We start from the raw sequence: 27,425 nt of genomic DNA on the forward strand, positions 1-27,425 counted from the left end.
ACTTATTTTAAATCTTTTTTATGAGTTTATTTTACCTTATATGTAGTTCAAATCTTCACACAATTAAGGGGTTTTCATGGTTATCAGGACAAGACTTGGGTTGGAGAGTCCCTGTAGACACCTCCTTCCACAGTCTCTCATATCTTGGTTTAATCCACATAGCTAATCATCTTCAAGTAAGAGCTCTTTGAGTTGGCCACTTTCTCAGCTTGCAGAAGCTTTGAGAGAAGCATCATCAGAATCATCCACCTTCTATAACCTAGGGAGGTGATTCGGAGCCAGGATGGATTTCAAGAGCAATTTCATGCTAAACAGCCTGGTAATTTATTTCTTGTGGGGTTCCAGTGTTCAAGTAAACCTGGCTGGAGACAGGTGTCTCTGAAGAGGGGCTCTGTTGAGGCATTCCTGGAATCATATTGGAAGTTCCTGGCAGGGATTCCTGCTTCAAGGCTTCCTTCTCAAGGGGTTCTCTGTTCTCCTGCATGAATTTAGTCTTCTCCAAGGAACCTGCTACAGATATCAGTGGCTAAACAAAAAGCAGAAGAGCACAAAAAGCCATTAACAGAGACTAAACATTCTCGGCATAGCAGGAATACAATATTGCCATTTTCATGCTCAAGCGTGAACAAAACTGAAAAAGACATTATCCAGAAAAGCATAAAGCAAATCTGACAGGTTCAAGATCATTCACCAATAATGTAACTGCCAGACAGAGCAAAATTCAACACCTTTTAAAGAAAAACTACACAGTCTAGATGGCCTATACAGTATCACATACAAAGTTCAGCACATAGGTAAACAATTATTAGACATGTGAAAAAGTAGGAAAATGTGAACCATAATCTGGAGAAAAAATATTTACTAGAAAGAGACCTCAAAATGACAAAGATGATGAGATTGACAGACAAGAACTTAAAAGCGATTACAGGTTTAAAGGAGAAAAATGGTCATAATGAGTGAAAAGATAGGGTATATCAGCAGAGAAGATAGGAGCCAGAATGGAATTCTAGAACTGAAAAATAAACTATCCAAAATGAAAAAAAAATTCATTAAATTCCTAAATAGGATATTGGACATTGCAGGAGAAAGGATCAGTAAACCTGAAGACAGATCAATAGAAATTATCCAAATTGAAGCACAGAGAGAAAAAAGATGGAAAAAATGAATACAGTCTCAGTGACCTGTGAGACTCAAGGAGACATCAAGCATCCACGTAACCACAGTCCCTGGTGAGGTAGCAAGCCTTGGAGCTCAAGTTCTACCCCCAGCTTCCCCCATTGTCCAATCAACAGCGGACCCTGTGAGGTACTGCAGAGAGGTCTGTGAAGTACTTGCCCACACGATCTCTAAGACCCTTCTAACTCCAAAGTGCTATGAATGAATCTGTGCAGCAAATCTACATATTGTTTCCATAAAAATGTATTCCTGAAACATTTGTATGGCTCAGATCTTTATAACAATGGGATTTTCAGACTTAGAAACAGAATAATGATTTACTTAACTAAAAAAATGCCTCTGCTTAATGAAGAGAAACCAATACAAGGACAACTTTTGCCAGTTTTCTTCCAGGTCTGACTCAAATGCTATCTTCTCTGTGAGTCTCTTCTTGATTCCCATAAATTGATGTGATCTCTACTACACAAAAAATGCTCTGTTTCTACTTCTCTTTTGACCCATGCACTAGACCAACAGTATTCAATCTGGGATACTAAAAGCAATGATGGTTTTAAGATATTTAGGAAAATCTTGCAAAACTTTGAGTACTGGTGTTAAAATCCATCAGTTAAATCAGCAGGCTTTCTGAAACCCAATGCAACCCATTCTGGGCCTATTTCAGATAAGTTTTACAGTTCTAGTGATGAAATTTAAAGGTGACAGCAGCAAGGAATAGTTTGCAATTCACTTGGAGCCAAGAAGAAATCAGAACTTAGACTCTTATTCTATTTGATGTACCTCCACAGCTTCCCTTGTGGCTCAGCTGGTAAAGAATCCATCTGCAATGTGGGAGACCTTGGTTTTGTCAGGCGAGTGTATGCTTAGATGTCAGGTGAGTGTATGCTCCTCGATTTTTGTCTCGTCACAACAAAGATTTGGAGTGACAGACATTAAAGCCCTCCATGTGTCACAGCTCTCGGATCTTGGACAGACCGTGTTATAGCTCTCAGGTCTCGAACGGACCGTGTTATAGCTCTTAGAGAAATCAGTGTTACAGCTCTATTTTATTTAGAAGATAGCAGGAAAATCCATCTTCGAGGCGTGAGGGCACGTGGATCCAAAGATGTGAAGAGAAGAGTGCCCCATCGCGTGGGAGAGAGAGAGAGAGAGAGAGAAAGTATGCATGCATGCATGGGAGAGAGAGAGAGAGAAAGAGAGAGAGAGAAAGCGTGCACGCATGCATGGGAGAGAGAGAAAGAGAGAGAGAAAGAGTGAGCGAGTGCACGCAGGCGTTGTGGGGGGAGAGAGAGAGAGAGAGAGAGAGGCCTTTGGCTCCTCTTTTTGTTTTTTTCTTCCCCCTGGGCCTGTCCTATGCAAATTGGGCTTAGGAGTGCTGTCCTACCGGAAGTCCTCACTCCAGTCCTCGGACCTTCTTTGTCCTTCCTCTGTTCTATTTTCCCGGGCTTTTCCCTTCCTTGTCTTTTAGCCACCGCCATTTTGGACTCCTTTTCCCTATTCTAACTACCTAACAGTTTGATCCCTGGATTGGGAAGATCCCCTGGAGAAGGGAAAGGCTACCCACTCCGGTATTCTGGCCTGGAGAATTCCATGGCCTGTATAGTCCATGGTGTCACAAAGAGTTGGACATGACTGAGTGACTTTCAATTCACCACCTCCTCACCCTTTATCTAGCTCTTTCAGTTTGTACCAGGATGTGGTTCTCCCTTGCCCTGTAAGCAATAAGCTTTCTTTTAGACCCCTGTTGGGTTCCCTTTGCTTCCTTCTAACAAAGGGAATAAATTTCCATAATTACAATTTGCACGTGAACTCTTTCCTAAAACTGAGAACTTGCTCACAATCCAAGCATCAGGCTCGCTCTCATTTCCCTGACAATTGCCAATTGTCTCACACTTGGCAAAAGAACAGCAAACCTTTTGTTCATCCAAATCTTTCTAAGGAATATGCTACAGGGTGTGAAACCTCCTGAGTGCCACACAAAGGGACAACTCAAAATACTGATGTGAGCGAAGTTTTCCATCATAAAACCCGGGTACAGTTTTGGGAGTCTTTCCTTGCCTTATATATTTACAATTCTATTAACAGTGAAGCCAGGTATTAGAAAAGGATTAGCGTGGGCAACCTAGGTGATGACAACTTTTGATAATGATCTCACCTCTAGCATCTCCCAACAACTGCTTAAATGGTGAACTGTTCCTGAGGGAGGGTTCCTTCAATTACTGCTTTCAGACTGTAGTAAGAAACTATCTTTCTTTTGATCTACATGTAAAATATCCAGACTTAAAAAACAAATCTATTAATTTTGAGGAAAGCTGAACATGTTGATATAAATGTACATAAAGCTTAATATTTTCATGTCTTCATCAAAATTGGCTTTGGAAACTAGCAAAAGCTAATAAATTATATAAGACTACATTAAAGATTTTCATGCACTGGAATACAGTGATCATTACAAAGATGTCAGATATCAAGTTCAAGGAGTCAATTTACTCTCCAGATGTCATGTACTTTGTAGAAAGCACAAAATGACACATGGTGTTTTTCAGAAGACTGCGGCAAAAATTGTGGGAGATAAAAGATATGCTTGTCAGACTAACAAATATAGAGTTGTTGCTGACTATTCTAATAATTCATGACCACTATTAGAGCATCACAGGAGACATCTTGTGGCTTAATACATAAATAGCATATATTAAATTAGTTAAGTAAATAGTATATAACATAAAATAATATATCTGAAGTATATACTGGAAACCATATTTGGTTTCTGAAAAATATTGAGTAATCTTTTAAAAGAATTCAAAGAATCTTGTATGAAAATATACTTGTTCCAAGTGATGCTTTAGATTTTTCTAAAATCTGGTTTTTTAAACCAGTCACATGTAAGGTATTTCCTGAAATCTAAAATGACTTTAAGCATTTTGTTCATTGACAAGGATTGTCAGTAAGATTGATTTACATACGAACATATGACTATGGAGAGAAAGTAGGTTTGGGGAGCCTCAGTGCACTCCATGCATTTCCTGGTACCCACCATGGGATGTGGGTTTGTGCCCACCGCCGAGTTTCTCCTCCCCAGCTGGTGATGATACTTTTCACACTGCTGTTGAATCTCACGTTCTTCTTGCTTCAGCATTTCTGCCATTCTGGTTTCTTTGAGGCTATTTTCATATTCTCTCTGCAGCTGGATCTTCTCTTGTCTATCCTGGGGTGATATGACAGAGTAGAGTCTGGTCAGTCCCCAGAGGCATGGACCCTTCCTGGGACAGACCACAGCCCCCAGGCACTTTGGGCCTCCTGAATTTGCTCCTGTAACTGACAGGCTTCAACCTGGTAGTATCTCCAAACCCACCAATTCCACAACTCCACTGAGCTGGTTGCTCTCTTCAGCCCCCAGACTCCCTATACTTCAAGAATATGTGGGCGGAATCCATCCTTACAGATGAAATGAAACATGATACTCCCCAGGGTGTCTCCAGAGTCCTGCTTTGGGTTTCAGATTACTATGAGAAAGCTGAGAGCCCTCCCCAAACTGACTTAGCTCTCATGTACGCACCTTTTCTTTTGCTTTTGCCATTTTCCTGTAATGATAAAGCCAGTGAGCCAGGTACTCTATGGGGTCACTGGGCTGAACCATAGCCACTTCTGCCAGAGCCTGGGCCAGGTGATTTCCAAAGCACCTCTTCAGGTAATTGGTTTCCATCCTGGCGGGCTTGGGAAACACCAAAACAGGGTCACAATCTAACTGGACTTTAAAAAAAAAAAATAGACACATTCTAACCAATGGAGATTCATTTTGGGACAAAAATGAGATGTTTCTGGGAGCCCATCCTTCCCCCAAATTACCAGTCAATGTATATGTACTTGCCGATAGCTCTTACATTCGATTGAACTTTTTTCTAAAGCTTTCCAGCTGTCCTAGGTCACAAAATAGGTCCTGGGGTTCATCTGGCCAGGAGCTTGGTGGATGGGTATTTAAGAGTGGCTGAGGCCTCCACTTATCCACACATCTCTACTCTTGAAAAATAGCTGAGCAGGCAGGAGGGTGTAAGAGGGTCTCTGGGCACCTAACAAGCCACACTATTGTGAGGTTAAAAGCTACAGTCATCTATGACATAGTAAGACAGGCTTATATATTTCACCACGGAACACTGAGAAGCCCTGAGGCAGAGAGGGAGGGAAAACGCCTGGCACGGTAGCTACTGCCCAGGGCTAGGTGAGTAGAGGTGTACGCAGCGGAGGAACACGGACTCCAGGGTCAGACAGAACAAGTTCCAGTCCTGGGTCTCCTGTTTATTAGCTGCGTGATCTTCAGCAAGTTACCAAGTCTCTCCGAGCCTCAGCTTTCTGATCTAGGAACAGAATAACAAAAATATGTATTTCATAATTGTGAGGATTAGAAGAGATACTAAATACACGTGAAGCACGTAGCTTGGTGAGTAATAAATGTTTAATATTAACTGTTACAGTGGAAGATTGTGACATGAAATCACCTGGCACCCAGCCTCTTCTTGACCATCTTCATGTTTCTGAAGCTGACACATTTTAACTCCAAAAGATCTAATAATAAAGTGAATAATAGGCTTAGATCAAGTCCTAACATTTTCTGGAGGCGCTTTTCAGTTTAAGGAGGGAAAGGTAAGTAGATTGATAGATATGAATATGGAAAAAAATTCCTAGCTCTTTCCACTGCAAAGGCCTAGAAGCAAAAACACCTCAGTAGCAATGGACACACAGAATCTGCTTTTTGAAAGTTGAAGTGTAGTTGATTAGTAATGTTGTTTTAATTTCTGCTATACAGCAAAATGATTCAGTTATACATATACATTAATATATGTATTCTTTTTATATTCTTTTCCATTATGGTTTACCACAGAATATTGAATATAGTTCCCTGTGCTATACAATAGGACTTGTTGTTTATCCATTATATATATGGCTTGCATCTGCTAACCCCAAACTCCCAGTTCATTTCCACCCACCCCACCCACCTAGCCTCAGATAGAATTTGCTTTTAAATAGCCTTAACAATTTAAAAAGAATCAGGGTTCCTTGGAGAAAGGACCAAGATCAAGGCAGGAAAAGTCTAATACACCTGGAATATTTTGCTGTCCCCCCAAAATAAGAAAATGCTAGAAAATAAAATGGTTGGGGACAGAGGAGTCAGCTTGAAGGGGCTATTACTAGCCAAATCTGAAGTAATTTGGCCACCAAAATTAGTAACGACTGTTGTTATTGTTCAGTTGCTAAGTCATGTCTGACTCTTTGCAACCCCATGGACTGCAGCACAACAGGCTTCTCTGTCCTTCACTAGCTCCCGGAGTTTGCTCAAACTTATGTCCATTGAGCCAGTGATGCTGTCCAACCACCTCATCCTCTGTCGCCCCCTTTTCCACTTGCCCTCAATCTTTCCAAGCATCAGGGTCTTTTCCAATGTGTTGGCTCTTCACATCAAGTGGCCAAAGTATTGGAGTTTCAGCTTCAGCAATAATAACTGTAATGGATTATAATTAATTGAATAACGTAAGAATCCATAAGTCCATATAAGAATAAATTACTGAATGGGAGAGCAGACAAATTCTTTCATAAGCCAACTGATAAATGTGGAATTTAAAAATATTTTGTAATGATCATAGTATAACTGAAGCAATCATCAGTGAACACTAAAACTTGATGAATATCAAGGAAAAGGACAAGACAAGGAGTAGGATATTCATATAGTCTCAAAGTTTCTCTCCACAACTTATGGAATCCACAAGTTATGGATTAACTCCAAAAAGAAATACAGAAACTTAACAGTGGTAAAACCTGACAGGCACAAAGTTAATCAACTGATCAAAGCAAACATCACCAATAAAGGGACAAAATAACATTATGTGTCTCCTGATGTGATGCACTTTGTCCTGGGACACAATACATTTCTGTGAATTCTTGCCCCAAATGTAAAACTGGAATAAGACATCAAACAAAGCCAAGTTGAGAGAAAGTCTGTAACTGGGGTATACTCTTAAAATGTCAACATCATGAAAGACAAAAAAGATGAGGCACTGGTCCAGATCAAAGGAGCCTCAACAGCCATCCCAACTACAAGCAATATATGATCCTTAGTTGGGTGTAGACTGGAAGACAGAATTCTGTAAAGGACGTTGTTGGGAAAACTGAATGTGAGCTGTAAGTTCCATAATAGAATTATATCAAGGTTAAACTTCCTGGTTGTGGCAATTAAAATATGAGTAAGAAAATGTCCTTGTCCCTAGGAAATACACAGCATGTCAGGGAGAATAATGGCTCCCAAAGGTGTTCATAAAGTAATACCTAGAATCTATGAACTACGTTACCTTATATGACAAAGGGGACTTTGCAGATGTGATTAAATTAAGCATTTTTTGTTTTGGGGAAATTATACTGGATTATCCAGGTATGCAGTCTTTCCAGGTGGCTCAGTGGTAAAAATCTGCCTGTCAGCGCAGGAGACGTGGCTTCAATCCCTGGGTCCGGAAGATCACCTGGAGAAGGAAATGGCAACCCACCTCAGTATTCTTGCCTGGGAAATCCCATGGACAGAGGAGCCTGATAGGTTATAGACCATGGGGTCATAAAGAGTCAGACACAATTTAGCAACTAAAATAACAACAAATATAGGTAGGCACAATGTAATCACAAGCGCCTTTATAAGAGGGACACAGTAAAGTCAGACAGGGTAGAAGAAGGTGTGGTGATAGCAGCAGAGGGAGAAAAGGTGATGTGATTCGGGACCATGAGCCAAGAAGGGTGGGTGGCCTCTAGAAGCTGGAAAAGGCAAGCAAAGGGATCTCTCCTGGGGCATCCAGAAGGAACCAGCCTTGCTGAAACACTCTGATGTTAACCCTGTAAGATTCATCTTGGATCTCAAACTTCAAAAACTGTAAGATAATAAATGTGTGTTTAAAGTCACTGCATTTGGGGTGGTGGTGAAGGGAGGGGATGGGAATATGTGGTGGCTCCTTCTGCCAATCTGTGACCAATGCACCTGAATCAATGCACCCAAACAAACTACTTTATACACCCCTTCTCATCAAACTGTAGTCCATAATCAGCAGCATTGCATCACCTGGGAGTTGTTGAAATGCAGATTCTCAGGTCCCACCTCAGGTCCCACCTCAGACTTACAGATTAAGAGTCTGCATTTTAACAAAATCCCCAGGTGATACACAGTTACAGCTCTCCTTTGCCTTAATCTCAGTACAACTGCCCTTCCCAGGGGGCAGAATCACCAAGTCTGCATCCCTTGCAGAATTCCAAGTCTGCAAATGTTGAAGGCTCTTCAAAGTTTGGTCCTCAGTAGCTGCCACACTGCATTAAGTGTGGCAAACTGGATAAACTATCTCTTCCAAACTACACATTTTCAACAATGGTCTCAACAAAATATGTTGACCTGACCATTATTAAGACTTGATGTGAAAACAGTCGATCTGAAAAAGAGAGCCTCCATGCAAATTCTGGAAAGGGAGGGGCCAAAGGAATGCATTTTACTGCCCACTCCACACCAAATCAGGCCACACTCACTAGTGACAAGAGGGCTATTTTTCAAAGTTTTCCAGAGCTCCTCTAAGGGTCTGCTTATACTAGACCTCCTTGCTCATAGCCTTGCATTCAGTAAACCAGGCACTAAGTATAGGGATTGTCTTTGTTCACACTATATTTTTAGCGCTAGGCACACAGTAGGTGCTCAACAAATATTTCCTGACTTAAGCAATGAGAGCTCGGATGCATGTGGACCCAGGCAAGAGCTCATGCTCATTTCCATCAGTGCCCATGCTGGAACTTATTATCTCAACCACCATTTAGTGAAGCATCTCAAGCCCAGCACTGCCCCACATAAACTGAAACAAAACATGGGAAATGTTAGCCAAGAACTGTGCAAAGCAACTAGCCCAGGGATGGCTGCAGATTGTCAGGGAGATCAAAAAGGTTGGAAGACTTCCTGGAGGTGGGGGCACCTGTGCTAGTTCTGAAAGGAATGCCAACTAAAGAATGTCTCCAGCCAGCTGGCTCCACAAGGACTGAGTCATTAGCAGTGGTTAATTTAGTCACTAACACAGCCTGAAAAGAGTTCAGGGTGGAAATCAGGAATGAGATACTCTACTCTCTGGGAAAACTCACAGAATAGACCTTCAGATAGAAATTTTCAGGAGAAAAGTTTATAAACCCAATTTCTTGCATCTTACATACTTAGAAAAGCAATAAAATAATTAAACTGTGTGTGCTTGATAACTAGCAGTAAACTTTTACCTAGATAAGTGTTTGACTGCAGGTACCCGTTCTCCAAATCTCCCATACGCTGACCTCTGCCCTCACCTCTTTCATGCTGAAGCAGTTTCTCAGAGTTGTCTGAGAGGCTGTCTGCAGGGCTATAATCCTCAGTTAAGTCCCCAAATAAAACTGAATTTACAGTTCTTAGATGTGCTATTTACCGCCCCCCCCCCCGCCCCCCCCACCGCAGTGGACAGGCTCCAAGCAGAAGTCACCAGCAGGTGCAAAAGTGCTAGGTTGAGAAAATACCAGGATGTTAGATTGCTACACTCCTCTCTGGCCTTAGGCAGTGCGGGCTTCACCTACAGGTAGCCTTTGCGCACATCCACTCTCTCCCCCGCCCCGCCCCGGTCAGCCTCTGTCCTGACTCTCTCCGTGTGCACTGCGCTTGCCAGTCTCGCTTGGTCGAGTCCCCTTTTTGGCTGGCCCCTCCTCACAGCCTCAAGGTTGCACATCCTGTCTCTGCTCACCTACCCTGGTGCTTCCGGCTCTCCATCCAGCACCCGGCACACCTCGGGCGCAGCCTCCTCTCAGCTGCGCATCCTACCCCGCCCCACTCCTCCAGCCTCTCCTCTCTGCAGCATCTACTCCTCCGTACTCTCCCCTCCCCCCACCCCCAACTCCCACCATCGCTCACGCCCCGGCCCGCGAGCCCCCTCGGCTGACCTCGGCCCAGCGTTGTCTGCTCAGCTCTCAGCAAGCACTCTTCTCTCTCTGCCCCAGGCGGTCTCCAGCCCAGGGGCGCGCGGGCTTGTTGCCTAGCAACGGGACGCTACCTGCATGTAGGTAGGCGCATGCGTCAAGGGCCAGTCTCTAGAATGCAGGCGCCTTTTGGGAAGAGCAGCTCCCGGTGCTGGGCTGGGTTCCAGCGGGCAGAGGCAGCTTTGGCTCTTAGACCTTGCCAGTGGTGCGAGAGAGGAATAGTTCAGCGCCGGGCGGCGTCTCTGTGGCTGAGTCCTCCTCCCCCTCACTGGTGAGCAGCGCCGCCCCTTTTGGAGGGGCAGGGGAGGCGGGTCTGGGATAGAAAAGCTATCGAAGCTCTCGGAATCCAGGTCAGGTAAAATTCGGGGTACCCAGTTAAATTTGAATTTCAGAGAAATAAGAAATCACTGTTTAGCACAAGTATAGTAGAGTGTATAATACAAACTCGTTTCCTGTTTATCTGAAATTTTAAATTTAACTGGCCACTGTATCCGATCCCTTCTCCTCTCCTACTCGGCCGGCTTTCTCCCAAGCGTAAGCGAGGAACCTCTGCTTCTTCGGACAGCTTCGCCAGGCTTAAGGCAGCTGTTTCTGTGGGAGCTGAGCCCTTAGAACACAGCAGTTGCTCTGCGGGTTACTCTGGACACCCTGTAGCAGGCAATGGTGCGGCTCAGCCATTAGTCAGTACAGGCAGTGGGCCCGCCCATAAGCAACCAACCAACCATCAGTGAGTGACCGTTAATGGTCCTGCTTAACCATTGGTTGCTGCTAGTTGGCTCCGCCCACAAGCAACCAACTGTCAGCAACCGTTACTCGGGAACACAGCCGAGGGTCTGTTGGTGGAGTAGTGGTCTGTGGAGTGGTAGTCCTCAGGTGCAGAGTGAGGTAAGAGGCGGATCCAGACCTTCTCCATGGAGTCCTCCAGTTCACCTGGCCTCGGGCTAGTGGGTGGGCTGGAGGGCCCGGGGAACAGGCTGGGGGCTCTGTCCTGCAGAGGTTCAGAGCCCTTGCCAGGGCCACTCTTTGGCCTTAGCCCAGGGCTTGAGGCAGCGGTGAACCTCTCCCCCATTCCCATTAGCAGTAGCTGTCGGGGGAACCTGTTCCTCCCCACACCCTGCAACTTTTTGGGCAGAACAGAGAATAACATTTGATGGAATTTACAGGAGCACCGTTACCTGACCATGATTTGATACAAAGAAGTTTGCAGCAACTAACTCCACCCCTCTCTCATCTTTCCTAGAAACGGGCTTGACTGAGAGCTTTGGAGTTTGGAGTTTTTAAGGCATGAGCCACCCAGTTCCTTGCATGGCCCTGCAATAAACCTTTCTCTGTTCCAAACTCTGACGCTTTGGTATTGTTTTGGCCTCACTGTGTGACAGGCATATGGACTTGCATTTCAGTAATAATATCACTTCATATTTTTGTAAGATAGGATCCCAGATGTGAAATTGATGGTAAATGGTAAATACATGTGTACATACATATGTAAAATACAATGGTAAATACATATGTAATTTTTAAGATATTTACACATCGTTCTCCATGGTGTTATGCCATTTTGTACTCCTATCATGAGAGAGAGAGTAGGTTTGAGATCTATGGATCATTGTTAGGGGTCATTGTTTCTACAATTTTGTGCAGAATGTTAGGTGCAATTGTTTAGGGACAGGTCTAGACACTGGAATTCTGTCCCCTGAAATTGCTCATGTCTGAATATAACAGATACTCAGTATATATTTGTTGAATAATGAATACATTTCATCAGATTCTCAGAGGAATCTGAATTCCATACGGGTAATTCAAAGGTGATCACTGCTTTCAAAACACCTGAGATAGAGTGGTTATTGCATTCCTTCCTCCCTCCCTCCCTCTTTCTTTCTTTTATTCTCCCTTCCTTTCTTGTCTAAGATTATTCTTGTCCAGATTCATTAGTAAATTGGAACATTACTGAGAGAGTGGAGAAACTCATTCACTTGCCCATGGAGGGCCAGCTGTGTCCACACTGTGACTGAGCCATACTTTTTGAGGAGCTAGAGAAACTTGTCCTCTTGTGGGAGGACAGACATATGCATACACAGTGCTCAGGTAGTGTGACATGCTGTGTGAGCTGCTTGGGGAAGGAGGACCATCTTTGCATTGCCTGGGAGACAGTTGTATGAGCCACAGCAGGGAGAAATGAGAGAGGAGTGATGCCTTGCAGGTGAGGAAGTATTTTCCAAGCTGAGGGAGAGTGAGGGGGCCATCATATGCAAAAGTCATGGAGATGGAAACATGCAAGGTGTGAGCAGAAGGATGGCAAGATCTTCTGTGTAGTTAAAACCCAGGAGCCAGAAGGGATATCTGGAAGTGAGCCTGGAGAGAAAAGTGGAGCCAAAGCATGAGGAACTTGATATGCTATTCTTGAAAGGTTGGATTTTTTTTTTTTTTATTCTTTGGCCTTGAGATATTTGGAATTTTAAAAAATTTGAGGTGGACGATGGTGATATTTTCAAGAAATAACTCATGGCTTGCAACGAACATCTTAATAAATCATGTAAAGAGTTGGGTATGATTCCCTCTCCATCATGCACAACCTGCGTGATCCTGGGCTTTTTGCTTACACTCTTTGTGCCTGGTCATCCTCATCTGCACAGTGGGGCTAAGGATACCATGTTTAGGTATGCTGTGAGGATTTAGTAAGACATGCATCTCTTGTCATATGGACATCCATATGTCATATGGACAATAATGAAAGTAACCCTCCTCTGACTCTTGGACTCCAGGGTCCTTCAGGATTTGGAAACTGTTCTAGTCGTGGCAACTTTTGTGGAGCCATTTTGGAAACTGCTAGAAGCATCCCGGAGCCAGCTTGCTTGTGCCCTGATGTGCTGATGGCAGGTGCCCATGACTGGTGACAGAAGGTAATGCTTTGTTGGCCTCACTGGACTCTGCTTTCACTGTACCTTCATTGAAAATTTCCTGCACTAATGCAAAACATTTGTCTTTTAGAAGTTTTTATTTAGCAATTAGAAATGGAGTCAACGTATCTTCAAAAGATTCTTGGGACATGTCTAACTGAAGGTCTTGCGGAAGTGGCAAGGATGCGTCCAGTGGATCCAATAGAATATTTAGCACTGTGGATTTACAAGTATAAGAAAAATGTGACCATGGAGAAACAGGTAAATATGGATATAGTTTTAAAAATTCATTATTTATCAAAGAATAGTTGCTTTACAATATTATATTAGTTTTAGGTGTATAGTAAAGTGACTCAGATCTATGTATGTATTATATACATATATATTTTTTAGATTCTTTTTCCATATAAATTATTACAAAATAGTATAGTTCTCTGTGCTGTACAGTAGGTCCTTTTTTACTAATATATAGTAGGGTGTATGCATTACTTCCAAATTCCTAATTTATCCCTCCGCTCTCCCCAAACCTTTCTCTTTTGGTAACCATAGCTTTGTTTTCTATGTCTTTGAGTCTGTTCCTGTTTTATAAAGAAGTTCGTGTGTATCATGTTTTAGATTTCACATATAAGCGATATTGTATAACATTTGTCTTTGTTACTTACTTTGTTACTTACTTTGTGACTTACTTCACTTAGTATTATAATCTCTAGGTCCATCCGTGTTGCTGCAAACTGACTTCTTTCTTGTGCTAAAGAGTATTCCTTTGCATATATGCACCACATTTTCTCTATCCATTTAACTATCGCTGGACTTTTAGGCTGTTTCCATGTCTTGACTATTGTAAACAGTGCTTAAGTGAACACTGGGATGCATGTATCTGTCTCTTTTTGAATTAGAGTTTTCTCCAGATATATGCCCAGGAGTAGAATTGAAGGATTATGTGGGTTCTATTTTTCATGTTTTAAGGAACCTCCATACTTTTCTTCATGGTGATTGTACCAACTTACATTCCCACCAACAGTGTAGGGAAGGGTTCCTTTTACTCCATACCACCTCCAACATTTATTATTTGTAGACTTTTTGATGCTGGCCATTCTGACTGGTGTGAGGTAATAACCTCATTGTAGTTTTGTTTTGCATTTCTCTAACAGTGATGTTTAACTTAGCATCTTTTCATATGTCTTTTGGCCGTCTGTGGGTCTTCTTTGAAGATAAGTCTATTTAGAATTTCTGCCCATTTTTTGATTGAGTTGTTTGTTTTGTTTTTTCTTTTCATTTATTTTTGTTAGTTGGAAGCTAATTACTTTACAATATTGTAGTGGTTTTTGCCATATGTTGTATTTGTTTGTTTTGATATTCAGCTATATGAGCTGCTTGTATATTTTGGAGATTAATTTCCTTGTTGGCTGCATCATTTGCAAATATTTTTTTCCCATTCTGTAGGCTGTCTTTTAATTTTGTTTATGGTTTCCTTCGCTGTGCAAAAGCTTTTAAGTTTAATTAGGTCCCATTTGCTTATTTTTATTTCCATTACTCTAGGAGATGGATCAAAAAAGATATCACTGCAATTTAGGTCAAAGTGTGTCCTGCCTCTGTTTTGTTCTAGGAGTTTTATAGTATCCAGTCTTACATTTAGGACTTTAATCCCTTTGGGGTTTATTTTTGTGTAGGGTACTGGAGAATGTTCTGATTTCATCCTTTTACATGTAATTGTCCAGTTTTCACAGCATCATTTATTGAAGAGACTGTCTTTTCTCCATTGTATATTCTTTCCTCTTTTGTCATAGATTAATTGACCAAAGATGCTTGGGTTTATTTCTGGGCTTTTTATCCTGTTCCATTTTGGATCTTCTGTTATAAAATTATATGAGTGAAATAATTGGCCCAGTATCTTTGCTTTTTAACAGAAGTTCAATATTATCATTTCTTTCTATTATAAAAATAGTATGTTTATTATACAAAACTTGGACAACATGAAAAAGTAGAAGAAAACAAAGACCTCTATTTAGATTTTTAGGTATTTTTAGTTAGTCTATAATCTTTTTTATACATACTTGTCTGGAGTTTTGGTTTTTTTTACACAATTGTGACCACATTCAATGTGTAATTTTAACTTTATGCTCTTATTGAAATAATACACACATTTCCCCCAATTATTATATAGTTTCCTAGTGGATAGACTGTAGTTTGCTTTCCTTTCCCTATTGGTGGTGGTTAAGATGCTTTCAAGATTGTGATTTACAAATTGTTTTATCTGTAATTAGTAATGTGATGTTTTTCTTTAAATCATGCGAGAGACAAGAGGAAATGGTCCAATTGGAGCATGAAAGAGAAGTAGCTTTGATGGAGCAGGAGATGATGGAGAGACTTAAAGCAGAGCAGCTTCTCTTCCAGCAGGTGAGACCAGAGAGTTCAGTGGTGCCTAGAGCCCCAGGGTGGCACCCTTGGTGCGGTACCCCCACACCAAGGTGCAGAAAACTCCTCACCTCTGGTTGCTTAGATGTGGCTTCCTTATATCTTCAGTGTTATGTCTGTTATGTGGTTTCTTTTGTTTAATACTTATTTTTATTTATCTTACTTGGCTGCACTAGGTCTTAGTTGCTGGCATGGGGGATCTTCATTGGAGACATGCGGGATCTAGTTCTTATATGGGGAGCGTGGAGTCTTAGCTACTGGACCACCAGGGAAGCCCCTGTATGTAGCTTCCTTACTGGGAAAGAAGCAGTGTGAAGTAGGAGGAAAACCCAGAGAGTCTGCTATCATAGAAGCCAAGGGGATAGCACCTCAGTGAGACCTGAGTGGTCCATCATGTCTGTGGTTGGTCAGGTGAGAACAGAATTGCCAAGTGCTCACTTAAGGCCACTGGTGACCTAGGTGGGCGCAGCTGTGTGGGGTGGGGTAAAGCAGGGGAGATGGAGATGGTGAGTAGATGTAATGCTTTCAAGGAGATTTTCAGGGAAGGGGTTTTCTTTTGTTTGTTTGTTTTAAGGAACAGAGTGGAAGGGGAGTGGTTGATATAAAGAAATGAAGGGGATCGTTAACTAGGGTCAGCTTTTCTTGGAGACCAGAGGAAACTCTCTGGAATGAAGATTAGGCAGGTGAAAGTATCCTTTGATTCAAGGGAAGAGGAGAAGACGGCATTAAATACATGTGGTGTGTAGGTTTTGTGGAGCAAAGATGAAAGCAGTTTCTGTGTGACTGTCTTTTTTATAAAGCAGGGACCAAGATCATCTACCCAGAATGAGGTGATAAGGTAGGAGGTGACGGGAGAGTGGTGAAGGTTTGAAATGGTGACTTTGGAGAATTAGAGTTGACCAAGGAAACTTGACATCCCTTGGTAGCACTGAATTCCCTGAGTCCAAGCAGTCATAATGGGGCCTTTTGGCTTGATTTTGTTATTATGTGATTTTCTCCACTTAGACCTAGGTATACTGATAAAGATGTGAAGGAGACAGACAGATTGAAGTGAGTTTGGGTTAGCAGGATTGGGGAGCTAAGGATGTTGGTGTGAGAATGGTTGAAGAGGTGGGTCATGGACTATAAACTAGATAGGGGAAAGTCCTAGGGTGACTTCTGGTCTAATTTAATTTATGGAGCACTTCTAAACCAAATTTGAGTCACCCTTATACTTCTACCATATAGTACCTAATTCTAGAGACTCAACTCCAGTTTACATATTTTAAGAAGGGATTATTTGGGTGTGTGGATAAAAAGGAAAATGTAGACATGGGAAATAGCCTCTCTGTCTTGTCTCCCATCCTCAATACTTGGTAAAACATTCTAGGCACCTTAGATGGATATGGCTGTAGAGGCCTTTACTACTTCTGAGTCTTCATTTTTCAGTCATTGGGGTTATTTTTGTGGAGAGGTTGCAGAGTGTTGGATGTCAAATGCCCATCCAATTGGGTAAGTGTCTGCTGCAACTTTGAGTGAGAATCTGCCCTGCCTCTTCCAGCTCCTGGAGCTGCATCTGTCCCCTGTCTCTCTGAATAAAGGGAACTTCTTAGCAGTTCTCCTTCCCCAAGACAATTAGATCACAGCTGTGGAGGTACCCTAACTTTTGTTGACTTATCTTCTTTACATTACTTCAATAAATTTGACAATACTGGAAACTTTTCTCTGGCTGTATCAGGATGAAGCCACCTACTGTGTATTTGGCGAGTGGAAGATACAGTGATATCCTGCAGAGGGCATGGTGGCTGGTTAAAGAAGTGGATTGGTGGGCAGAGAGAGATGAGAGGAGGAGAAGGGATGTGTGGAAAGATGGACCAGCAGAGAAGAACTTAAAATAGTGAGGCTAAGATGAAGAAAAATCAGAGAGGCTTTCTGTGCCCTTTGAGTCAAATGAACTGGAGGTCAGGACTCTGATCACTTGCCTTTTGGTTGCAAAAGCGTGTCCTCATAGTATAGCTGACTTGAAATTCTTTGAGATTTTAAAAACTCTTCAGCAAGCCCAGGTCCTTGTGAACAGGGAAACATTTTTATTGGTGTTTTTTACCTAAGAACTCATTTTGGAAGTAGTAGCTTTTATGTTTGTTTGAATGTTTTTCTAATGCTATTGGTCACATGTGAAGAAAGCAGTTGAGTTTCAAACATTTCCTAAAAATGTTAAGAAGCTGGTTATGTTGACCAGTGTGGTTGGTATTTAACAACTGCATTTTGCATTATTATTGACCGATTAGAGTTATTTCACTTTGTTTACTGATGTCTGAAATGATTGAATGATAACATTCCTGCATTTCAGCTAGCTAGCCCATCACTTTTATTTTAGTGGGGATGACATAAGAATACAAAGAAATTAACAGCCCTTTGTGAATAACTATTAATCACTGTTTATTATCTCTTTGTAAAAAATATGGTTTTAAAATGCTCTTAATGGAATGAGCTTCTATTATCCTGTTTATGGGGTGGCACTGGACTGATGGTAAGAAATTACTTTCTGGTGAGGTTAACAACCTCTTCCTGTAAAGGTGGATATTTTGTGATTTTCAGGCCAAGAGGCAAAACTGAGGATATTGTGTGGGGATTATGGTATATTATGTAGCCATAGCAAGAGAGAAATTTCTACAAATGTTTTATCGATGAAATAAAAAATTAAAAAAACTATAATTTCTTTCCGTAATGTAGGCTTACTATTGAGAAGAATTACACTCCCCCTTGAAAGCTAAAAGTTCACTTAGTTGGACTTCAAAGATAATGTTCCCTCTCATCAAAATGGATGGAAATGTTTCTGTTAATGCTGATCTGTAATGAAATTTTATGTATTTCATCTATGAAAATGTTTTTTCACTCACAGGTCCTACCAACTGTTGATAATTAGTCCTTGTGCCTACAATATTCAGTGTATTGATCTCTTGGAAGGCACTTGTAGAAGACTGCTCAATTTTTCTCTTCATATTTGTCTTTTAGCGTGTCTCCACCTGGTAGATTAATCCCTTCCAGTTGATGGTTGGTGAAAGCTTCTCAGTTACACAGTTTTGAAATCCATTGTAAATGGATTTTAAAATGTGGGAATTTCCTTTGCACTTACATCAGGCCTAAACACACTCTGAAACTATAGTTTGAACTTGGAAAATGTATCTGGCACAAATTTGTATGGGAATAGAAATCTGTTTTCTGAGACAAAGGATTAATCTCAAAAATATACAAGCAACTCCTGCAGCTCAATTCCAGAAAAATAAATGACCCAATCAAAAAATGGGCCAAAGATCTAAACAGACATTTCTCCAAAGAAGACATACAGATGGCTAAGAAACACATGAAAAGATGCTCAACATCACTCATTATCAGAGAAATGCAAATCAAAACCTCAATGAGGTACCATTACACGCCAGTCAGGATGGCTGCTATCCAAAAGTCTACAAGCAATAAATGCTGGAGAGGGTGTGGAGAAAAGGGAACCCTCTTACAATATTGGTGGGAATGCAAACTAGTACAGCCGCTATGGAGAACAGTGTGGAGATTCCTTAAAAAACTGGAAATAAAACTGCCATATGACCCAGCAATCCCACTCCTGGGCATACACACCAAGGAAATCAGATCTGAAAGAGACACGTGTACCCCAATGTTCATCGCAGCACTGTTTATAATAGCCAGGACATGGAAACAACCTAGATGTCCATTAGCAGACAAATGGATAAGAAAGCTGTGGAATATTACTCAGCCATTAAAAAGAATTCATTTGAATCAGTTCTAATGAGATGGATGAAACTGGAGCCCATTATACAGAGTGAAGTAAGTCAGAAAGATAAAGACCAATACAGTATACTAACACATATATATGGAATTTAAAAAGATGGTAACGATAACCCTATATGCAAAACAGAAAAAGAAACACAGATGTACAGAACAGACTTTTAGACTCTGTGGGAGAAGGCGAGGGTGGGATGTTCAGAGAGAACAGCATTGAAACAAGTATACTATCAAGGGTGAAACAGATCATCAGCTCAGGTTGGATGCATGAGACGGGTGCTCAGGGCTGGTGCACTGGGAAGACCCAGAGGGATGGGATGGAGAGGGAGGCGGGAGGGGGGATCGGGATGGGGAACACATGTAAATCCATGACTGATTCATGTCAATGTATGGCAAAAACCACTACAATATTATAAAGTAAGTAGCCTCCAATGAATAAAAATAAATGGAAAGAAAAAAAAAAAGAAATCTGGTTTCTGACAGCACTGGGAGTGTATACAGCAGCTTGACGTGATTCAGACGGTATTAGCTGTTGTTGAAATGATTCTACTGAGGTGTTAAGGTTTACATATAAGTGCTATTTTGCCTTATACTTTTAGATTGAATTGATTAAAAATTGTTTAGTCTACAGCAGAAGCTAATTTCCAAAGTTATTTAATGTTTGATAATTGTGGTTGAAAATGGTCTTCTCATTCAGAAATACCTCAGTCTTGTCCCTGAACTCAAAAATTCACAACAAAACTGTTAGGCATGAAACTATCGAGTGGTAGAGCAAGTCAAGATATATTCAACTTCTATTTCTTTTTTTTTTTTTTTTAATATATGTTCTTTGTAAAATTATTTATTTATTTATTTGACTGTGCTGGGTCTTAATTGTGGTGTGCAGGATTTTCTATGTTGCGGCATGCAGGATCTTTAGCTGAGGTTTGTGAATTCTGTTAGTTGTGGCATGTGACCTGGAGTTCTCTGACCAGGAATTGACCCAAGCCCTGTATTGGGAGCATGGAGTCTTAGCCACTGAACCACCAGGGAAGTCCCCAGCTTCTATTTCTTATGAAAATTCATAGAGCAGATGATGGTTAAATTCATAAGGGTAAATGAAGGTCTCTGTTGACACTGTTACTGATCCAAACTCAAGTTTGTTCATCCAGTGCACAGTAAAGCCAAATCTGTTATCGCTGGGTTGTGGTGAAGGCAAGTACAGAGTTTACTGCAGGGTAACAAGCAAGGGAGCAGGAGACAAACTGCATATCCACTAAAACTTAGTGTTTGAATGAGCGATTTTCTTAAAGGGGGAAAGTAAAGAGGCTGGGATTAATCTTGTGACATTTCTGTAACATTTTCTGTTTTTTAAATTGAAGTATAGTTGATTTATAATACTGTGTTAGTCTCATGTGTATAGCAAAGTGATTTGGTGTTTTTTATATATATATATATCGATAGATACTTTTTTCTGTTTCATTATAGTTTATTACAAGGCATTAAATATAGTTCTCTGTGGTATACAGTATCCTTGTTTATTTTATATATGGCAGTGTACATCTGTTAACCCCTGCTCCAGTTCCCCCTACCTTTGTTAATGATAAGTTTGTTTTCTATCTCTGTGAGTTTGTTTCTGTTTTGTATGTTAAGTTCATTTATACTGTTTTTCAGTTTCCATGTACAAGTGTGGTATATGATATTTGTCTTCCTCTGCCTGATTTATACTTAGTATGATAATCTCTAGAACTATCCATGTTGCTTCAATACTTCTGTGATATTTCTTAATCATTGCTTTTTTTCCGTCAGCAATTGATTTTTCAGTCGTTTTGAACTCAGCATTGACTCCTTTGGAAGTCAGGGTGTCGCCCATTTACAGTTCTCTGGCCAGGTGGTCCATGGCCCAGTGGGTCAGTTAGCTCATCTTGTCCTAGAGAAATGATCTGAATTTGTACATTAATGATAAAATAGCAATTTTAGTGCATTAATGATGTTACCGACAATAGTAATTTTAGTCATCTGACTCTGGTTGATTACAGTGTTCAGTCAGCACAGAATTGAGGTCAGAGAGGACAACAAAGGGAATAAAGTTTTGGATAGAGAGATTAATCATAAACTCGGTATGGGAACTCAACTTTAGGGGGTCTCAGTTTCAACACTGCTGGCTCAGTAACATGTGATCAGTTCAGTTCAGTTGCTCAGCCGTGTCCGACCGTTTGCGACCCCATGGACTGCAGCACGCCAGGCTTCCCTGTCAATCACCAACTCCCAGAGCTTACTCAGACTCATGTCCATCAAGTTGGTGATGCCATCCAACCATCTCATCCTTTGTCGTCCCCTTCTCCTCCTGCCTTCAATCTTTCCCAGCATCAGGGTCTTTTCCAGTGAGTCAGTTCTTCGCATCAGGTGGCCAAAGTATTGGAGTTTCAGCTTCAGCATCAGTCCTTCCAATGAATATTCAAGACTGATTTCCTTTAAGATTGACGGGTTTGATCTCCTTGCTGTCCAAGGGACTCTCAAGCATCTTCTCCAACACCACAGTTCAAAAGCATAAATATTTTGATGCTCTTTAAGAATTTTCCATAGTTTGTTGTGAAACACACAGTCAAAGGCTTTGGTATAGTCAATAAAGCAGAAGTAGATGTTTTTCTGGAACTCTCTTGCTTTTTTGATGATCCAACGGATCTGGCAATTTGGTTCTTCTGCCTTTTCTAAATCCAGCTTGAACATCTGGAAGTTCATCTGGAACTCTAACACATGATAGAGTCAAATATTTCCTGCAGAGCAGCTACTATTGAATCATACAGTGAAAACTCATAGACTTTAAACACTATGTTTTCACAAACTTTGTAAATTTGTCCAATTAGGCCTTTTTCTGTTCCACACACACTTTTTTGGCAGGTTGTTACACATCTTAGCAGATTTCATATCTGGTTGTACTGAATTAATGTTCTTCAATGTCTGAAGATGTTCTTGCCTATAGTGCTATTCTGTGAAGATTGTTCATGGTGGTTGATTTTTCAGTCACTGCAAACTCAGCATCAACTCCTTTGATAAAAAACAGCTAAGCAGTGCTGAGGGGATTTGTCTACTCATCAAGGGCAAGGAAGATCAGTATTTCCCTTGTCTTTAATTGGCCATTGAAGTTGTTCCTCATGTCATCCACTCTGAGCAACTGTTCTCACCAAAAGGCTAATAATCTTAATTTTTTTTTAGACACTGAAATCAAACTTGTTTTAATTAAATCACCATTGATAAATGTGTTTCTTTGGTTGGCTACCAGATGAGCCACTTGGTAACTTACTTACATTGCAGCCTCCTTTTCACTTTTAATTTTTGTGAAGAAATTCTGTTCTGGTGAAATAATTTTGTTTTAAATTATCTAATATTTCCGACCTTTGTGTTCATGCGAGTTGAGACCATTGTGATGAGTGCTTACTCTGATAATATTGACATTTACTGTATTCTTTTAGTACAGTGTCATTGAACGAGAAACACCATCCTTTGCTGTTGAATAATTTGATAATAAAATAACCCACAGTCTGCTTTGTCTTAAAAGAGCAGCATTCAACATTCACTTCTTTTCTTGATGGATAATGCACTGGTTAAAAAAATATCCCGGTGTAGTGATACTATGGCACTCCAAACACTGTGAGTTCTGATGGTATCAGTGAACTTGTATGTACTGTGCTGAGCAGAAGTGCAGGGCAGTGAGAGCACCACCTGCTGCCTCTGTTGCAAATACTTGGCTCTGCTGTCGTGGGGCAGAAGCAGTCACAGTAAATAAGTGAGTGAGCGTGAGCACGGCAGTGTTTCAAGAGAGTTTTATTTATAGACACTGACATTTGGACTTCATATAATTTTCATGTGAAATAAAATATTATTCATTTGGTATTATTCAACCATAAAAATGTATAAAAACCTTTCTTCACTTGTGGACTATAGAAAAACAGGAGTTGGGTCAGGCTTGGCCAGAGGAATTTAGTCTGTGGACTTCTGTTCTCCTGGAGCTAGGATATATGTTGAGATGGGACCAAATACGTTGTTGATTATATCTGGGTTCAGGTAATATACTTAAAAATGTTCTCATCTACTGTTTTACAACCAGAGTTTGGCTATTTGAAGATCTATCAGTTCTTAAAGAAATTTTATTTGAGACAAATCACTGCAGTCTCATTTGTGGCTTCTAGAAGAATCGGGAAAATGATTTAATTTTGTACAAATACTGCTTTTCTAAAATTAGCAACTAAGGAAGCTTCCTTTTAAATTTTGTACTTCATGAAATATTTGTAAAAGCTAAAGTACTGGGAGGCTGTGACCATTTATTCTCTTAAGTTTCTGAAATTTAGGTGAGTGTAACCTTAATTATCCTGGGATACTTCAGAGTAATCGAGTGAATTCCTTGCAATAAACTCTAATATGACTTATTTATATCTGAATATTCAGCAACAGCTGGAATTCCAACTGGAGTTGGAAGAGCAAGAAAAAGAGAGACAGAGAATAGAAGAACTGCAGAGAGCTCAAGAACAATTTGAGAAGGTAAATTTAAGTTTTATAAATGTTTGTTTTATTGAAAACCTCTTAGAATCCTCACTGTTACTTCCAGTTGTTATAGCAGGGGATTCACAGTCTAAAGACCTGCCACATATTATTTGTGTGACTTAAGCAAGTCCTATAACCCTTTTCAGTTTCAGTTTACCTTTTAGAAAAATAGGGATAACAGTATAATGTTATTGGCAATATCTCACTGGGCTGTTGTAAGGATCAAATAAGATTGTGTGTGTGAAACTGCTTTGTGAGCAGTGGTGTTCTCTAACATTGATATGGTCAACATTTTTAGTCAAGAGATAGTGGTTCCTAATTATGATAGCTGATACTGAAGGCAAAATTCTTTAGTATTGGAGGTATTCTGATCTCTGAGACAATAGTCTGTCTCTTTTCTTCACACTGGATGTATTATCAACAATAACTTACATTTTAAAATGTGTTCTTATTTGGATTTTTCATGTCTTTAAATTTTTCAGTAACTTATGTCAAAAAAGTCCATCTCCCTTGACTGTGTCTGTTTTATGTCAAGCCACCTGCTTGGTCAATGTTTCCTTGTGTCCAAAAAGTATATGTTGTATAGACCAAACTTCTGCATGACTGAGTTATCCTTTTCAACTGGATATTTCTTATCATATACTTACAACTATCAATTGTTACTCAAATGTTATTCCTCTACTTAGTCCATGATTAAAATTTAAAAAATTTAAAATTGAAGCAGGTTTTGTAGAGTATATTTATTAATGGCTTAGATGAGAGCATCATTGTTTAAAACGATTTGAAAAAATAAGTTAAAGGGTAAATTAAATTTTTTTAAAAAATGAGATTTAATTAATTTACCATTTTTTCCTATCAATTTACAATGCTTATCATTCTATAATGAATAAGAATTGTTCTTTACAAAGTGAAATCATTTAGTCCTATTGTAGTCTAAGTGTTGGAAGACTACTTTTGTGAGTCAAAAAGATGAGCTTTTAAAAGGATAAAATCAAATACCTATACAGAGTTTTAAAAAACACAGATGCTGATGTTATCTTTGTCTGAATGAGGGTAGGGCACATGGATATCCATGCATGCACACACACATGTAAATGCACACACCCTTCCACTTCAGTTAAGATTCAGTGATTGCAAATAAAAGAAGAAAACTCAGAATACATCAAGAAGATAGTGATCAAAATGATAAAAGAATTGAAAATGTGTTTCATTGAGATGCCCTGACAGTTATATCTGAGTGATATAGAAAGTCTGTGATTTATAGGAGGGATTGGCTCTAAAGGGTCCCCGTTCATGTTACTTACCTTCTGGGCTGAGTGTCCAGAGCTGCAGTAACATTAATAATCCATATTCCTACTGGCTTATCTCCCCTTTCTTTCCTGCAACATAGTGCCTTGCTCAGAGGCAGATTCATCCAGGTCTTTTCGTCTTGGCCTTCTTGTGGCTTCAGAGACATGACTTAAACTATCATTTGCAAAAGGAAATTTATTGGAAGGCTCCTGGGTTGAAGCAAGGGTTTTACAACTAAACTGTGAAGGGCTTTGGTTGAGTTGGGTCTTCTAGACCTCTGGGAGCAAGAGAATCAGTGCTGCCAGAGCTCACACCTCTGCTATTGTCTCTCACTGTGGCCTGGTTTGCTGCACATGGATGAGGATCGTCATGGTCCTTAATGGTTCCTGGGTCTCATAATGCTGTGGCTCCTACCATCGGAAAGGAATGGATTCCTTTCTTTCAGGTTTCAGTTAAGAAAAGAATCTTGGGAAGGATTCTGACTGGATGAGTTTGTGTCAAGTATCCATCCCTTGGTTGGGGAACAGAGTCCTGTGAGAACATGGATTTTTCCATCAGAACCACGAAGTTGTGGGATAAGATGTGTGCAGGAGAAGGGAGTGATCTGGAGAAAAGCATATAGTGCTAAGTTGCTTCAGTGTATCTGACTCTTTGCGACCCTATGGACTGTAGCCCACAAGGCTCCTCTGTCCATGGGGATTATCCCAGCAAGAATACTGAAGTGGGTTTCCATGCCTTCCTCCAGGGGATCTTCCCAACCCAGGGATCAAACACATGTCTCTTATATCTCCTGCATTGGCAGGTTGGGTTTTTTACCACTAGCACCACCTGGGAAGCCCATATGTATCATTCAGTTTAGTTCAGTTGCTCAGTCTTGTCCAATTCTTTGCAACCCCATGGACTGCAGCACGCCAGGCTTCCATGTCCATCACCAACTCCCAGAGCTTGCTCAAACTCATGTCCATCGAGTTGGTGATGCCATCCAACCATCTCATCCTCTGTCGTCCCCTTCTCCTCCCACCTTCAATCTTTCCCACATCAGGGTCTTTTCCAGCGAGTCAGTTCTTTGCATCAGGTGGCCAGAGTATTGGAGTTTCAGCTTTAGCATCAGTCCTTCCAATGAATATTCAGGCCTGATTTCCTTTAGGATTGACTACTTGGATCTCCTTGCAGTCCAAGGGACTCTCATGTACCATATGTGTCCCTAATCATCAGGGCCATTATATAAAAAGTCACGAGATGACTCACCTTTGGGCAGCTGAAGTGAATCAGCTCAAGAGCAGTTAAGTCAGCTTGCTGCCTTAGAATGAAAAGATAGAGGCCACAGCGAGGTTTGGTTTGATTAGAAGATTCTGTGTTTTCACATTCAGAAAGCAGTCTCCTATGTGTTCAGAGTGCTTTATAGAGGGCATTGCCCAGGTGCTATGGAGAGGTCACATGTATTAGGTAGTGCCTTGGGCCAGACTAATTACTTTAGAAATATTTGCTTCTTTTTCACTATGTATAAAATTCTACTTAACTGAAAGTTATTTCAAAATCTTTTATTTTAAGAGTTTATTAAAATTTTTATTTTGTCACTTTTCACTTTTGTTAGTAATCTGTCTTCAGGTTTAGTGTTTCAGCCTATTTCATTTTTTAAAACATTCTATTTAATTATAAACAAAATATGGTAGTCACCTATTAATAGAGAATTAAGTGAGACTGTATCTGTAGTTTTGTATTCAGATTTCTCCTTTAAGAAGGACAGCATTTTTGCGGTTAAATGGGTCATAATGTAAAAATAAAATGCTTAAAAATTAAACATGGGATCAAAATGAAAGGCATATGCAAAGTATTTTTCTTCATTTTTATATATTATAGGAGTTGAGAATGAGCATGGAAAATATGGCTAAGGGTGAAGATACTTTACATGGAGAGGTGAGAGGAAAAAGTTACTCTGTTATGGGATACGAATAAGTATCCTGGAGTGTGATGCTTAATTTTGATGCATTAGTAGATATGTTTTAAAAACAATTTTATTATCTATGTTTGGCTGTGTTGGGTCCTCTTGCTGCACAAGGCTTTTCTCTAGTTGCAGTGAGTGGGTGCTATTCTCTAGTTGAGGTACTCGGGCTTCTCACTGTGGTGGCTTCTCTTGTTGCGGAGCACAAGCTCTAGGGCACATGGGCTCTGTAGTTGCAGCTCCCAGACTCTAGAGCACAGGCTCAATAGCTGTGGCACACAGGCTGCTCCTGCAGCATGTTGGATCCTCCCGAACCCATGTCTCTTGCATTGGTAGGCAAATTCTTTAACACTGAGCCACCGGGGAATCTCAGTAGCTAAAGTTTTAATATGGAGATTATAAAAACTGATAGTTCA

At 40.6% G+C, this 27,425-nt stretch overlaps 2 protein-coding genes across 9 annotated transcripts in view; one reads left to right on the plus strand and one right to left on the minus strand.

Moving 5' to 3' along the window:
- DYDC2 (DPY30 domain containing 2) lies at nucleotides 1-10,364 on the minus strand. 5 transcript variants are annotated; one of them, XM_043475963.1, is made up of 6 exons: nucleotides 10,242-10,364; nucleotides 7,512-7,679; nucleotides 5,442-5,525; nucleotides 4,730-4,885; nucleotides 4,208-4,378; nucleotides 1-526 (listed from the first exon to the last, which is right to left on the minus strand). In XM_043475963.1, exons 4-6 carry the CDS (start codon nucleotides 4,874-4,876, stop codon nucleotides 308-310), a joined length of 537 nt encoding a protein of 178 aa, XP_043331898.1. In that variant the 5' UTR covers nucleotides 4,877-4,885; nucleotides 5,442-5,525; nucleotides 7,512-7,679; nucleotides 10,242-10,364; the 3' UTR covers nucleotides 1-307. The 5 variants fall into 5 exon arrangements, with proteins under 5 accessions (XP_043331898.1, XP_043331896.1, XP_043331899.1 ...); XM_043475961.1 differs by having other exon boundaries at nucleotides 10,132-10,263; XM_043475964.1 differs by lacking the exons at nucleotides 7,512-7,679; nucleotides 10,242-10,364 and adding an exon at nucleotides 10,132-10,149.
- DYDC1 (DPY30 domain containing 1) overlaps nucleotides 10,164-27,425 on the plus strand; it is a 21,441-nt gene continuing 4,179 nt past the window's right edge. For 2 of the 4 annotated variants that reach the window (XM_043475966.1, XM_043475969.1), the window contains exons 1-6: nucleotides 10,312-10,438; nucleotides 12,930-13,067; nucleotides 13,156-13,325; nucleotides 15,360-15,461; nucleotides 23,682-23,774; nucleotides 26,928-26,984. In XM_043475966.1, the coding sequence (XP_043331901.1) occupies nucleotides 13,179-13,325; nucleotides 15,360-15,461; nucleotides 23,682-23,774; nucleotides 26,928-26,984 (399 nt within the window). In that variant the 5' untranslated portion in view covers nucleotides 10,312-10,438; nucleotides 12,930-13,067; nucleotides 13,156-13,178. Of the gene's footprint in view, nucleotides 10,248-10,311; nucleotides 10,439-10,978; nucleotides 11,053-12,929; nucleotides 13,068-13,155; nucleotides 13,326-15,359; nucleotides 15,462-23,681; nucleotides 23,775-26,927; nucleotides 26,985-27,425 lie in introns of those variants that run through there. The other 2 variants (XM_043475968.1, XM_043475967.1) reach the window with 2 other exon arrangements.

This window comes from Cervus canadensis, chromosome 8 (genome assembly GCF_019320065.1).
Source record: "Cervus canadensis isolate Bull #8, Minnesota chromosome 8, ASM1932006v1, whole genome shotgun sequence".
Taxonomy (NCBI): domain Eukaryota; kingdom Metazoa; phylum Chordata; class Mammalia; order Artiodactyla; family Cervidae; genus Cervus; species Cervus canadensis.

What these genes read in the sequence shown, in the direction of transcription:
- DYDC2 (XM_043475960.1), bottom strand. Translation starts at nt 4,948, where the DNA reads ATGTGTCTATTTTTTTTTTTTAAAGTCCAGTTAGATTGTGACCCTGTT. An exon ending in TGGCAAAAGCAAAAGAAAAG is followed by an intron (nt 4,379 to 4,729) that starts GTGCGTACATGA and finishes ATATCACCCCAG; the next exon opens with GATAGACAAGAGAAGATCCA. An exon ending in GCACAAACCCACATCCCATG is followed by an intron (nt 527 to 4,207) that starts GTGGGTACCAGG and finishes CTTTTTGTTTAG; the next exon opens with CCACTGATATCTGTAGCAGG.